General features: G+C 42.1%; 1 protein-coding gene across 2 annotated transcripts in view; it reads right to left on the reverse strand.

Moving 5' to 3' along the window:
• Positions 1-15,000, reverse strand: part of pdgfd (platelet derived growth factor d) — a 48,778-nt gene that overhangs the window by 8,176 nt on the left and 25,602 nt on the right. Inside the window, exons 2-5 of one of the 2 annotated variants that reach the window (XM_071525716.1) lie at positions 13,547-13,736; positions 11,990-12,167; positions 5,773-5,832; positions 2,530-2,743 (exon numbers count right to left, since the gene is read on the reverse strand). In XM_071525716.1, coding sequence (XP_071381817.1) covers positions 2,530-2,743; positions 5,773-5,832; positions 11,990-12,167; positions 13,547-13,736 — 642 coding nt within the window. Of the gene's footprint in view, positions 1-2,529; positions 2,744-5,772; positions 5,833-11,989; positions 12,168-13,546; positions 13,758-15,000 lie in introns of both variants that reach the window. The other variant, XM_071525715.1, reaches the window with a different exon arrangement.

Genomic DNA, 15,000 nt, shown 5'->3' on the forward strand with positions numbered 1-15,000 from the left:
CACATCTGCTTCAAGGCATCCACTATCGTTGCGATTCCAAAGGACAACATCACCTGCTTCACTGATTGCAGGCCGGTGGCACTGACTTCATAATAATGAAGTGCCTTGAGCTGCTGGTCCTGTCCTACCTTAAGTATGTCACTGACTCATACACCCCCTGCAGTTTGTCTACACGGCGAACCACTCGGATCATAATGCGGTCAACATGATCAACATGGGCCTCCACTATGTCCTGGAACACCTGGACACCTCTGGCTCCTATGCCAGTCTACGCATTCAACAAAAATCATCCCATCCTTGCCCAGCGTGTTGCAGCTCCACATCTGGACTCCATATCTCCACATGGGCTTTCTGACAGCAGGCCTTATTCATAAAACCCGGCAGCAGGGTTAGCATGGCCCGATGGGCTGAGGCAGTCTCTCTGTAGCTGGCTTGACACAGCGCACACATGCTGGATAACCAGGGTGGCTGTTAAATATGTAATGCTTCATTAACATGTTGCTTGTCATTGGCTGTCACCTGGACTATCTCTGATCATAAGACAGCAGTAATGTGGCTCCATCACAGTAATCACAGCCCTGGCAAATGTATGAATTATTTCAAATTATCGAGCCATAGTCGTTGCACACCGCAATGCTATAACGTTGAGTTTTATAAATATGGCCCAGTATATGAGAAGGGGCCCCCTGATGTCTTGGTCTCACTTGGTGAGCTCAAGGCTGTGTGCTCTCTCCTCCCTGCTAATGTCTGTACACCAATGACTGCACTGCAGTCTGCAGAGAAATGTTGTGAACACAGCGGAGTCATTCAAATTCCTGGGGATCACCATCTGCAATACCTTCAAATGGGATGAGAACATCTCCAATCTCATCTGGAAGGAGGCTTTTCTTCCTGCATCAACTTTGGTAGCTCAGCATGTCACAACCAGTTCTGGTCTAATTCTACAGATCCATCATGTAAAGTATCCTCACATCGTCCATCACAGTCTGGTGTGGCTCTGCCTCCTACTCCAAGGCAGACTGCACCGTGTCATTTGAACAATGATGGTAGTTGGCGGCCAATTACCCTCCATCAGAGGACACACAATGCCAGAGCAAAGAAAAAGGCAAGGAAGATTGCTGCCGACCTGTTTGTTTCCTACTCTTGAAGACAGTTCCAGTGCATCGGGACCTGCACCATCCCGCCACTGCAACAGTTTCTTCTCATTGGCAGTTGTCCTCCTAGAGCACCCCCCCCATTGCTTTTTCAATCTATTAAGGCTATCAATCTATGTGTATTTATTTCTTTTGGCAGGCCCACAGTGCCCAGTCTGCCTAAAAATGACAGAATTTACCAATATTCTGTAAAGAATTGTGCTGCTCAAATTTATACAATCGCCTTTTAGGCATTTAGCCTGAAAATATTGCTGGTGTAGGCAAACTACTACTGCTACTACTTCTACTTCTACTTCTACTACTACTACTACTACTACCACTACCACTACTACTACTACTACCACTAATAATAATTATAACAATAATAACAATAATAATAGTAGTAGTAATATTCATGAATAACTGGCTAGAATAATCACGTAAAACAACTACTCAAAATGTCTCTTATGTACTCTTCTCAAACCAAGTGTCAATGCATCAAAACAGAAGGAAACAAAAATTACCAAACCAACAAAAATGAATCAGAATCAGGTCTCTGTCACATATTGACTAACAAACAGGCGCAATGCTGTATAGTGACCCAAGCAGCAGAGTTATGTTTGGTTATGTTTTATGTTATGAATTTCAAGGCTTTAGTGTGTATCTATGGCAACGAGATAAACATGTCAGCGTGTTCCACTATTTGGAACGTCTCTTTTTGGTCATATATGTTGTGATATTTTAATAATAATAATTTCAATGATATTTTAGCCTTGTATGACTTTAGACTCCTTTCGGGTAATTCTGCCATATTTTTTTGCCCAGCTTTTATTGGGGATCAGCCTTTATTTAAACAGACACACAACACTCCCTGGCTATTGTTAGATCACTATTTAAGACCCGGTCTTTACAATATGCATCTTTTGCTACTTATCAACCAAGTTGTACTTTGCACATTTGTGACTATGCCTACACTGCTTACTAACTATGACAATGCTGTGACAGTGAAACATTTCTTGGTCTTTGAATGTGTACTTGTAGTCTGTTAATGTTTAGTGTACTGTCATGCAGTAGATATTGTCCCATCATCAAATGTAAGGTCTTGTGATATCACTTTGACTAGTGCAATCCTGTAATGTGAAACTGTAATGTGTCAGCACCAATTAACCAGGTCAGATTCCTTGTGAACCAGTCGTGTGTGTTTGCGTTTAGTGTTGTGCATTATTTACCCTTACTATACCTACAAGCCAGATGATGGACCATGGAACAATGATGCATATGTGTTTAAGTAAAGATGATGTATGTCTACCCCTACGTACATCTGTCTTACTATCTGGAGGACAGTATCATCTGAGGTCCCAAGCTGTCCGTAAAGCTTTGGACACAGATATCTTACCTTTATTATGTCTGCTGGCCAGATGATAGGCCCTGGATCTGTAGTGTATGTGTGTCTGAGTGTAGATGCTGTCCAGGTCCTGTCTCCAGGTGTCTGGGTTCAGGGACCTGAGAAGCTGTTCCACGGTGTCAAAGGCAGCGATGGTCCGGTCCAAATCTTCCACCGAGAAAGGAACCTCTGTCACCGCCGCTGGCACCAGCCCCCCGCCGCTGTCCTGCACACAGCGAGGGTCAGAAAGCAAGCAGTTGGAGGTGGGAGGTTGAGCTTGACTCTTGAAAATGCTGAGAATGTGGAAATGCTTGAAAAACCCCAAAAGTCCCCCCCCAAATTACTAGTAATTATTATTTTTCAACAATATTTGTGAACTTGAGAATCACTAAAATATCAGTGAGAAAGTCATCCAAACCTGAACTGAGTCTATCGGATCCAGTCGAGTACTATTGGATTCATTCATGAATGTCAACATCTAGTTTGAGATAGAGAAACAACTATGGGCATTTATACTTTTAAAGTCATTATGCCATTCTCAAATGATAATGGTATTGCTTTTCAGAAGGAACATGATTTCCTCTCAGTATTTTATGAGTTTTTCACTATAATGAACATTGGCAGGAAAAGAAAAGTGACAACATATTGCACAGATGATCTTTAAAATGCTGCAGGCTATTTATCCGGATAGGATGTCTGGAGCTGTAACCCTAATGTTCAGCCAAGTGCGTATGATTATTATGAGTGACTATTACATGAGACTATAATGCTGCCATAGTCGGCACTGACCTTTTCCAGACAGGACAAAGGACAAAGGTTGGCCATAAGAATAATGCCAGGAGTTTGAGTTGATGGAGACGTCTTTGATTTAAATCACAGTCATTAAAGCTTACATAGGAACATCAGTAGACTACTTGGGGCTTCCCATAAAATTTACTGTGAAAAGTTTAAAACAGGGACTTAATAATTAGATAGGTAAAATTATAATTTAAGACAGTTTCACTCCACCATGGGAACTTTAAAAAATATGACACCTGCTCATGCAAAATAAATGCAAAATGGTAGGATCCTGGTAATTCCATACAGAAAAAAAAAACGTTCTTGTACAGTGCAGATAAGTTTAATAAACCCTTTCCAAGTGGATAGAGCCATGAACAACTATGTGAAAATCAAATTTATATGTTCATACATTGCCTTAATTCCAGTACACTATTAAACTTGGGCTATTGCTAATATAAACATTATTACCTACAAGATTGTTCTGGGAATTGATGGGTATAGTAGAGAAGGTGTTTCTAAAAAATGTGTAGCCTAATTTCCTAGGAATTATGTTAGGGTTTCCCTACTTAGTTACAGCTGTAATTACATGGTAACTTACTATTCTTCACATCCTCTTCACAAAAATGCCCTGAGTGTTTTTTAATGCTTTGTCCTAGATATGCCCATATTCTAATAAAGGCTTTTTATCTACTCTCCTTCTCTGCGCTTGAAGATATCCCTGCATGGCTCTGTTTTGTTTGACATTTAATATTTTTCTTCAAAAGCACCATTTGGTAACAGTGGAGTTTACTCATTTGTACACTTTTTGGAGCACTTGGCCTCCTGGACTTTGTAACATGCTAGTCTTATCATGAATGTATTAGGTAAATACCTAGTATTTGCCTGACAAGTACCTTGGAGTGTACTTGGAGTGACGGAAGGGTTACTGATGTGTTTTAGGAAATCGGGCCTTGACTGTTATCATGTGAGTATAACCGTGATCACAGCCAGTTCTATTGGGCTAATCACATACCAGCTCATGAGGTTTGCTCCAAAATTATACTGAATACAGTATATCCTCCACTTGTTTACTTAGATTAATGTAAAACTATTTTAAGACCACATTTAGAACATTTTTGAGGATGGAATCATCCATATTTTTAAACCAATGAGTAGTGAATTTCAGGTAATTATTATTTTTTTTTTCTAATAATGGTGACAGCATTCTGTCTAGCCTATAGGGTAATAAGGTTCTGAAAAAGCTCAAAGTAGATATATATATATTCTCTGTGAGTTTTTGCATAATGGCTGGAAAAATTGCACCTTACTTGCTGAGTCTTAGAAATTGACAACCGACTTGTATTTTCAATTTTGCAAAATGTAAAGGCGATGGGTAAAGGTGTTTGGACTAGAATCAATGTAGCATTTTCTTTGAATTTGAGCTATGTCAACAAAAAAATACTATAATTCTGAATATTCAGATTGCAGTTATGAGCAGATTTTTACACTTGCAGAACCATCTTTTATGCCTACAAGGAAAATAAAATGGAAGCAGCGATAACTGTATTGTACATCCCATCTGCACAGGCAAGGACATATACATACAAACACGCACATAAAGGCATACACCCACACACACAATTATCCTCAACCCATGCAGAAAAAGACTGCCACACAGCCCAACGCACACAAATTATAATGATTACATATGTCACTGAAACCCACCGTCCTTACACACAGACACACATACACACGATGATTACATGTGCTTATAAAAGCATTGGTCTGAGGAAGCACGTCATTTCACATCTCAAGCTTCATGCATATTAATATACAGTATATGAATGTATTGCGTATGTGGGTGCGTGGGCGTGTGTGTGCGTCTGTACAAACAGACCATATGTTATGATAATTATTAGTGTAGGGTGGAGATATGTGACAGTGTTTCTCCGTGTGCTTAAGTGTAGCGTGTGTGGTGTGAAGGGGGGTGGTGGTGGAACGTAGGTAGGCAGGTGTAAGTGTTGAAAGCCAGTCATTAGGTAATATCACATTATCTGTGTTACAGTATATTCAGCATGCAAGTAATTACTAGGGCAGGGGAGTTATGCTGGAATATCATATGTTTTACTAGAGAAAATTAAATCCATATGTTCATTTTACCCAGGAGCATGTGGGCAGAGCCTGCAAGGTGTTGACTGAATATCAAGCAAAACTTGGTAGAAATAGAGTTAAAGTGATTTAAACCTTCCATTCTGATTTGAAATATAATTATATAATTCTGATAATTAATAGCTGAAAAACTTCCCTAGACCTATATAGGCTACTAAACCAGAGAAGAAATATGCATTCTTTCCACACAATCAATGGTCAGTGTGTGTGACTGGGAGGCAGCTCTGGCAAAATAAATTACTAATTATTATTGAGGTCAAGCATGCATAATTAATTTTCATTTTCATTTTAACAATTTATAATTTAAAGTGTGCGTGCGTGACTCACCGACACTGGCAAGGTGACAGCCTCCCAGTTGGTTTTGGATGCAGGGAGAGGAGAGTCATGCTGTAGGAGAGGAAAACACAATGAATGAATCAATCAATCAATCAATCCATCAATCAATCAACCAGACAATGGAAGAGAGAATGATCACTGAATGAATGAATCAATGAATGTGTATGTTTCTCATGAAGTTGGTCAGTGTCCTGCAGAAACCTATTACTGTAGCTTCAAAAAATCAAAGCCAAGAACCTTTTTCAGTTATTGAAACAAGCAGCTTCATTTTTCCATTAATGCCTCACACAGTTTTGACCTTGTAAAATACATTTTCAGTGGTTTTCCACCCTCAAAACTTTTCACAATTATCAGCTAGTAAAACTAGTTCCAGTAAAATGACATATAAGGTTTAGGTAGGACTAAGTAGGTTTAGGTTAAGGTAGGACACAGGTGCAGGTGAGTGTCAGATCTGCATTGGATACTATTTGCAAATACGTTTCTTTTATCCTATACTTAGGTGCCAGATAGTCAGCATTAGCCACATATGGCAAAACACAATGAGAACTAGACAGTTTGGACAATCACAGTATTTTTGTCAATTTATTCTACTTTTCTATGACAACCTACTTGACGCTATCTGAATTGTTCAATTTGTTTTAACCTGCCGCCCCACGCAGGTTAAAACAAACACCAACAAGTATACACAAACGCTGCTTGACCCAGGTCTGGTGTGTATCTGTGTGTGTGTGAGTGTTCACATGTAATCCGAGGCTACCTGAGGTATTCAGGTGTGGGTGTGTGCCTGTCTGACTGATGGACTGTCAGAGCGTCAGCAAAATCCCACAGGAATTTCTAATGAAGCTGGTTTCAGCATGCCTGTGTGTGTGTGTGTGTGTGTGTGAGTAATCAGGGTCTGGTCAAGGCACGTTTAGGTGATAAACACTCATCAGACTGACACATTTGGCACACACGCACACAAGAACACACTCTCTCTCTTTCTCCGTGTCTCTTTCACTCTGTCTCTCTCATCACATTCTTCACACACACACACACACACACACACACACACACACACATAACATCTCACTGGCTGTCGAATGCTTCTCCTTGAAGAGTCTTAAATACCATCTCCGGTCAAAGCGGAGCAGTAAATCTGTCTCAGCCACACTTCAAAGACACGATACCCTTACTTGGCGAGTGTGTGTGTGTAAGTGTATGTGTCCTTCTGTGTCTGTGTATGTAATAGAGTTGACATCAAAGCCTGTTGGTGTGCAGGGTCTTTGTTTTACAGCTTCTCGCGTGCAGACCTTGTCTAAACACACACACACACACACACACACACACACACACATGCACACACAGACACACACAGATACAGACACATACATACACCCAGGCCAGCTGTGAATGAGGTCAGAAAGGTTCCTGTAAGAGCAAGTGTGTGAGTGTGTGTGTGCGTGTGTGTGTGTGTGTGTGTGTGTGGCTATGTGCGCATGCATGCATGTTTACAGATTCCTCCACTCATTTCCTTATAAGGACACATGTTTCATCTACAACACATCTGGGCCACTTAATAAGAAAAGGAATGGAAAAAAAGTTGAGGAGAGAGGGTTCTGAAAAGTGGCCTTTCCCTTGTTTATGACCAGTAGTGTAGATGGAAAGCTGAACATTTACCAAACTCTTAGCATGCAGACTGTAGCCACCACCCAAGACTTTTACCCTCTCAGCCACTTCCAACCAGTATCCACACAGCAGCCAGCTGTGTTGCTGTTTTCACCTCTTTTCTAAAGCTTGTTGTCAAATTCGGCTCCGGAACGAAGCTCCTCCCGCTCCATTCAGTAGCTTTTCAAGTTGTTTTAAAACTAGCTTGGCTCCTCCCTCGCTGTTTTAAAGCAGCCCTCACCCCCTCCCATTTCTGAAAATGTTCTCGTAATGGTGGAATCGATGAAGCGTGGGAGTAAACTTGTTAAACTAGTAAATTTGCTACCTACCTCTTCACTTGTCATTGCGGGACATGTAACCTTCAATGGGAGAAAGTTTTGGTAAAGCTAGACCGGTGAGACTTGTCCGTACACTACGGTTAGCTTAGCTATTAGCCTTTGCACGGTGCTTTGCAATGTTTGTCCTTGGTAGGCCTCCGTAGTGCAGTGGGGGGGGGGGGGGGGGGGGGGATTGTAGTGGCTTTGCTGTGAGCTTGTTTGCAAACATGTTGCAGTTGCTGTCACCCTCTAGTGGTCAGAAAATCTTACTTATTGCAGCTTTAACTACCAACTACTTTACTTACTCAACCATGGAGAATTTCTTATTTACAGCAGCAGTCTAGCGGAGGGGGGACACCTGGGAGCTGCCCAGTTCAACCTCCATCTTGTACAGCTGGACACTAAGCGACTCCACTGGAGCAGTTGGGGATTAAGTGCTTCAGAGTGGGAGATGTTGAGGAAGGGGAGTGCATTTCCTCGCTCACTTTTACCCCCCACTTCCTCTGCACAGGCTTATAGCCAGAGGACATTTGGTTTCCTAGATAAATCACACCGGCCACATTTATACAGTCCCATTTGTGCCTGATTCAAAGCTAATTTTGAAGTTAAAGTCAGGAAAATACATTTTTAGTCAAAGTTGCATCCAACAAAATTCAGAGCACTGCACCTTTTCCTGTAGTTTACTGGGGTACTTCTGGTCTTTACTAAATGATGTTCTAAACACCTGGAGTCGGGTAAGAAAAATATTTCATTGCACAAGAAGTGATATGTTTTACCTTTCTGGCAGTTCATTTGAAATAAACAGAACAAGAGCTGAGTACTTTGCAGGGCCAGCAATATCCATCATGGCTGAACAGAAAAAAAGACACTACAGACACTCAAATTTCATCATCTTGAAAGTAGTAAGAAGTCACCAAAATGACCCTTTTTTTTTTTCAAATTATTCTGTAAATACTGTTTAGCCACAGTGAAAACATAACCAAAAGTGAAACAGTATAGGGATGTTTTCGAAAGCATATGATTGGTCCTATTTCCCATAAACCATTAGGACACAGACACACACTCCCACCCACACTCCCACCCACGCACATACACACACGCAGAGAGGTCAGGTGTTTTGGTTTCATTCTTGGCATATATTCTTATCATATTCCATGGAATATCTGTGAGCCTAGTCTGTCTGGAAAGTCCGCATGTTGAATCACCACTGGAGTATTTTGGGAATCTTACTAGGAGGCTCTGGGAACCTGCATCATATTCCCTGATCAATAGACATTTTTCCATTCCATCTAAGATATAGATTTCTACGTTATTCCTATGATCTCAGACAATCCAATCAATATTTGCAAACATAAACGACTCTCTTCCACAGCAAAAGTCAGAGCTAAGTTTATAATCCGAAGTCTTCAAGAGACAAAACATGGAGCTGCTATGTTAACAATGAATGTGAGGCTGATTTGTGCACTCAGACTCAATTTTCCTTGAGTCTTTATAAACAAATATCTCTTAAAATGTTTATGTTATGCGATCAAAAGCACATATTACTTCATCTGAGACTCTACTCCAGATGACAAATCATACCCGTTGAAAACAAGATGCAAGGAGGATCAAAGAATTGATGTTTGGGAGGAAAAACAGTGACATGAATAATGAGTAAGCGCTGGCTAGCTCTGTTCCACTGGAGTGTTGACTGCAGATGGTGTGTTTTTTTTCTTTTTTTTTGGGGGGGGGGACACATGTCTTCTTGTATCAGACAGGCAGAAAGCAGGGATTCAGGGAACAGGTGCATGTTGAGTTGGAGTCAGTGATAGGTGTATAACAGACTGAACTTCATGTTTAATTTTATGTTTGTCTAGAGAAACATGAAATGAAACATAAAGCTCAGTAAAACGGTGTTCTGCATTCTTTCTCTCTCTTTTTCCATGCATGCCTCCAGTTGACTGCCCTCTCTTCCATTTCTCTCACACTGACGCTCTTCTTTTTATCCGTCTTCATTTTTCTTTTATCTACTCCCATTTCTCTCTCTTCCTCCTCATAACTCCCCCTTCTCTCTCTCTCTCTCTCTCTCTCTCTCTCTCTCTCTCTTCCTCTCTCTCTCAGTTCAGGTTGTTTTAGTCATTAGCTGACAGGCTGATACCATCTCAGACACCTGTTCTCTCCTTCCACTGCATCCCCTTATTCTCTCCCTGCCTCTCTCCCTCCCTCCCTCTCTCCCCCCCCTCTTCTCCTCCCTCTTATCTGTTCGACAGGTCTGGAGAGAACAAATTAGACCGGCTAAATGAAGCCACACACACTGCTCCAGTCTAGCGGAGGGGGGAGTGTGTGGGAAAGAGCAAGAGGGAGAGAGAAAGAGGGGGGGGGGGGGGGGGGGGGGGGGGGGGGAGACAGAGAGAGAGAGAGAGAGAGAGAGAGAGAGAGAGAAGGGTTAAGAAGAAGAGAATAAGGTGGAGAGGCTGACATCTTGCTAATGGTGTTTTTTACAGCCTGAGTAAGTAGTAGTAAGTAGTCTCTCTCTCTTTCTCTCTCTCTCTCTCTCTCTCTCTCTCTCTCTTTCACACACACACACACACACACACACACACACACACACACACACACTGAAAAACTGGTCAAATTAGGTGATGAGCTACAAGTGTTGAGGTATGTTTAAAAGCACAGAGGCATAATCATTTGACCAATATAGAAATATACAGAGAGTGAGGAGAGGAGGTAGAGAGAGAAAGTGTGTGTGTGTGTGTTAGTGAGTGAGTGAGTGAGAGAGTGAGAGAGAGACAGTTGTTTAAGTGGTTTATGGCTGATGAAGAGAGTTTTTGCCAGTGCTGTGCAGAGTTTTTAGTACAAATTGTGATGAGAGCCAAGGTAAATGCTTTCACGGGAGCTGTAATATAAAAACGACTCTGTATGATGATATGCCTGAAAGCAAGGGAACATCTTCAAATCTCTCTCTCTCTCTCTCTCTCTCTCCTCTCTCTCACACACACACTCTCTCTTTCTCTTGCCCTTTACTGCATCTTTGTTCACACCAGTTTTCTCTCTGTTTCTTTTTTCTCTCTCGCTTTCTGATAATGAGCAATGCCACAGTTCAAACCCGTCTCTCTTGCTTTCTCTTTTCCTCTCTTCTGGTCTCTCACTTTTGCACTCATAATCAGCATAAGCATAAGCATAAGAAGCCAGGGAACATCTTCAGATCTCTTTCTCTCTCTCTCCTGCTCCTTCTCTCTTTCCCTTTCCCCCCTCTGATTATAAAGAGAGAGAACATCTTCAAATCGCAGTCTCTCTCTTTCTTCTCCTCTTCCTGACAGCATGACAAAGCTAATCTCCTTATCCGTTCATTTGACAGCCTTTTAAAGAACACTTTCTCATCCTCATCCCTCCTTGCCCGCCCTCCTTCCCCTATCCCTCCATCTCTCCTCCATTGTCGAGTGGACGTGTGAGAAAAGAACAAAGTGGCTAATACGTTTAGGCATTTTACCAAGGGTATTGCTACGGCCTGCCTCCCTCTCTGCCTTCCTTCCATCTATCTATCTCCCCCCCCCATCGTCCCATCTCTCTCTTTCATTGTCAAGTGGAGGTAATAGAGTGAGAGAGAATAAAAGAGACGCTAATGCATTGAGGCATTTTACCTGGAACACTGCTGTGGTACCTGGGCTGAACCCAATGTGATAAAAAAATGACTTTAGGCTGTCTTCCAAATGACAGCACATGATTCATCCTCCACTCTGTGTGTGTGTGTGTGTGTGTGTGTGGTAGTCAAGCTAAAAACAAGGCTGTTTTTCTTACTTGATGAAAACTTTACATTTTAGAGAAATTAGGTTTTCACCTGACAGCGACAATGTGTACACTACCAGTCAAGTTTAGACACACACATTTGTATTTGTCACATTTTAGAATAATAGCAAAGACATCAAAACTATGAAGTAAGACAAATGGAATTATGCAGTGACCAAGACATTTTTATACAAATCAAAACTATCTTATATTTTTGATTCTTTAAAGTAGCCGCCCTTTGCCTTGATGGAGAGGCAAAGGCTTTGGAAAGAAATTCATACATAGGCATCAACTTCACTATTTATATTTGTCTAAGAAGCAAATTTCAAGCATTTAAGCATAAGCCTTTAGACTGAAATGGCTTGAAGAGAATGAAAAATATAGTACATTCAATCAGGTGTGTCCAAACTTTTGACTTTTGACTTTTGATGTGTTTGTGTGTGTGTGTGTATGTGTGTGTGTGTATGACTGCCCCTCACCAGTAGTGAGTAGTAGACTTTGAATCCCGGCTTTGCAACAAAGTAGTCATCAGACTTGAAGGTGACTCTGAGTGTGTTGGTTTTGGAGTTGAGACGAGGCGGCGCCTTCTGCCCACAAAAGCGACCCCAAATTATAGTGCTGGTCTCTGATTGGTCCTCCACCTCAACAAAGTCATACCTGGAGTGAGAGAGAAAGAGAGAGATGGAAGAGTGGGACATCAAGAGGTTTGACGGAGGCGTGGGAGGGAGGAATGGACAGAGGGAGAGAAAGACTGAGAATGAAAATTATACAGCACAAAATAATACATGCTTTTCTGACATGATGAGGTGAAAATGGTCATTTTCGGAGGCCGTGTGTGGATAGACGGATGGAGAGAAGAAAAGGAGAACAGTAGGAAACTGTATCACAGAGTAATCTTTTAACTGATGCTCTTATCCATAGCATCTTTAGTGTCTTGCTCAAGGACACTTCAACAGGACACATTAGCCCTTATGGGGCTCAAACTTGGGATGGGACTATTTAGTGATGTTTTCTCAAACTATTATCCTGTCCTGCCAAAATACCTGACAAGTATTTTGTCAGAAAACTTTGTTGGCATGACTTTGAGTAAACATTCCAGCAATCAATGCCCCAGTCAATTAGTGAGTCCATCTATCTAACACAACACGTACACACACACACACACACACACACACACACACACACACACACATACACACAGTGAATGTGGAGAAAAAGACTTGAAACACAGGGCCAAGTTCCTGTCTGCGTCTTCCTACCTTTCCGCATCTCTCCTCCCACTCTTTTCCCCCTGCTGCTCCCCCTTGTCTTTTGTAGCAAAGTGCTTACAAAGACGGCTGAGTTGCATATGGGGATTAAAAAGTCTATTTTCTCCCCTCAACCCTCAAGGACAAACTTCTTGTACTTCTTGCCAAGAAAGCAAACTCCCTCTATCCATCCCTCTCTCTCTCTCTCCAATACCACCCCCCTTGCCTTTTTATTACACCCTCATCCCATTTTTTCACTTCTCTCGTCTCCTTTCAATCTCCCAGTGTCAATGCATGTATTGTTGGAGTGCTAACGCAGCGCACATCATCAAATCCCCCCCTCCCCCCTTTCACATGCTCCTTTTCTCTATAAATTCTGTCCGCTTTCTCTTTTTTTTACTCACTGTTGTTCTCATCTATACAAACATCTTTTCGCCTGAACACTTTTTTTTCTGCAACAAGCTTTTTCCTTCCTCACTGTCACAGTCTGCCTTCTCCCCTTATTCCTTCTCTCTCCTTTTCTTCCCCCTTTTTCTCTGTTACTCTCATCTGTCTCTCCTCATCCACATCTTCTTCTCATTCCTCCATGCTTCATCCTCCAACTATTCTGCACGTCCTTCCCCCATTCAGTTGCTCTCTCTCTTTTCTCCCTCTTTCCATACCCCCTATTCTCCTCTTACAAACACACTTCACTTTGTCATCCTCCTCCCTTCTGCTCTCATCCTCTCTCCTTGTCTCTGTCATCCCCCTCTCCATCTGTCTCTTTTCACGCTCTCTTCTCTCTCTTACCTGCACACTCCGTTCTCAGGCTCCTCCAGGCCAAAGTGTGCGTCAAACTCCAGGTGTATGCGGGTTTCCGGCGGCGACAGCAGTTTCCATGACAACAGCAGGTTGCGGGGGTAAGAGTTGGGGTAGCGTGGGCTGTAGATGGCCCCGCCCACTGCCGTTACCGCGATGACCTCCTCTTTGCGGTACAAGTCTGTGGTGAGGCGATTGCTGTCTGTTAGTGGTTACAACTAATCAGTTAGTTAGTCCGCTTATAGAAAAACACAAGCATAGGCAAACAGCTAGTTCACAAAGACAGCTGCAAATCCACATGCAAAAACAACTGCATATAACAAATATATGCATACAAGCACACAGAAATACAGATACACACAGATGCACAACACCCTTGCACAAACACATACAAACAAAGATAAACAATACAAATAAAGATATGAAAATAAGTCTAAATGATGAAAACCTCAGCAAAGAAAAATCTCTTGACCAGTGCTTTGTAAACTTGTTCAACCCAATACATAAATAGGCCAGGCTCAGACTCAGACCCTCTATAACAAGGCTAATGGCCTCTTCTGCATCCCACCACATAGTTTAAAATCACCTCAGCCAAGAGTGGGGATTCTTAAAGTTTTGAAGACCCAGACTGAGTTATGTCTCAACCTAGGATCAAGGCTCATTAAAACATTTTTGCACTTTTGTCATGTGGGAGCGCTTACTAGAAGAATCAGGCCCACTACTGCACCTATTTTGTGTCTTCAGCCACAGCTCAAGAAACAGTGTGGTTTTCTATACCAGGGTGGTTTGGTGGTTTTGTAAGTAGTGTCACATCCTGTACACAACATCTACATGACTGAGCAAAGCATCAGGTAGGCTGACGAGAGGGGTGAGGATCACCAAAGAGGTGCAATGTTAAAACCACAGTGTACATGCTTGCTTGTGTGTACAGTATGTGTGTGTCGAATTTTGTGAATGTCTGCATGTGTGTGTGTGTGTGTGCAGAATGAGAAGTAGAGTTTGTGGCATGGTTAGCTCTAACATTGCTCCATTTACGATTGGCGTAGAGAAGGGCAACGCGTGGAAGCTATGGGTGATACTGTATGATGCACATAACTTGAAAACACACACACACACACACACACTCACACCCTCACACACCCTCCTAGGTTTTAGTCTAGTTGGATTGGTGCACTCTACCCCAGAGTCAGGTCGAGGGTGAGTGTGCGTTTGTTTGCCTGTATGTGGATGTGTAAGTGTATGTCTGACCTTTTCACACAGGCACAAGCAGGACTATTCTCTGACACACACATACACATGCACACACACACACACGCACACACACACGCACATACACGCACATGCACAGGGAAGGTTAGTGGAGCAGTGGAAGGTAAAGGTCACACAAACACATAACCATGCAGGCTACAAAAATACCTACAGTCAATTGAATAAGAAAACTTAGA

The sequence above is a fragment of the Centroberyx affinis genome, unplaced genomic scaffold, assembly GCF_046629955.1.
Source record: "Centroberyx affinis isolate AG114_WGS23_722 - 3 ecotype Tasmania unplaced genomic scaffold, CSIRO-AGI_Caff_v1 ptg001331l_1, whole genome shotgun sequence".
NCBI classification, from domain to species: Eukaryota; Metazoa; Chordata; class Actinopteri; order Beryciformes; family Berycidae; genus Centroberyx; species Centroberyx affinis.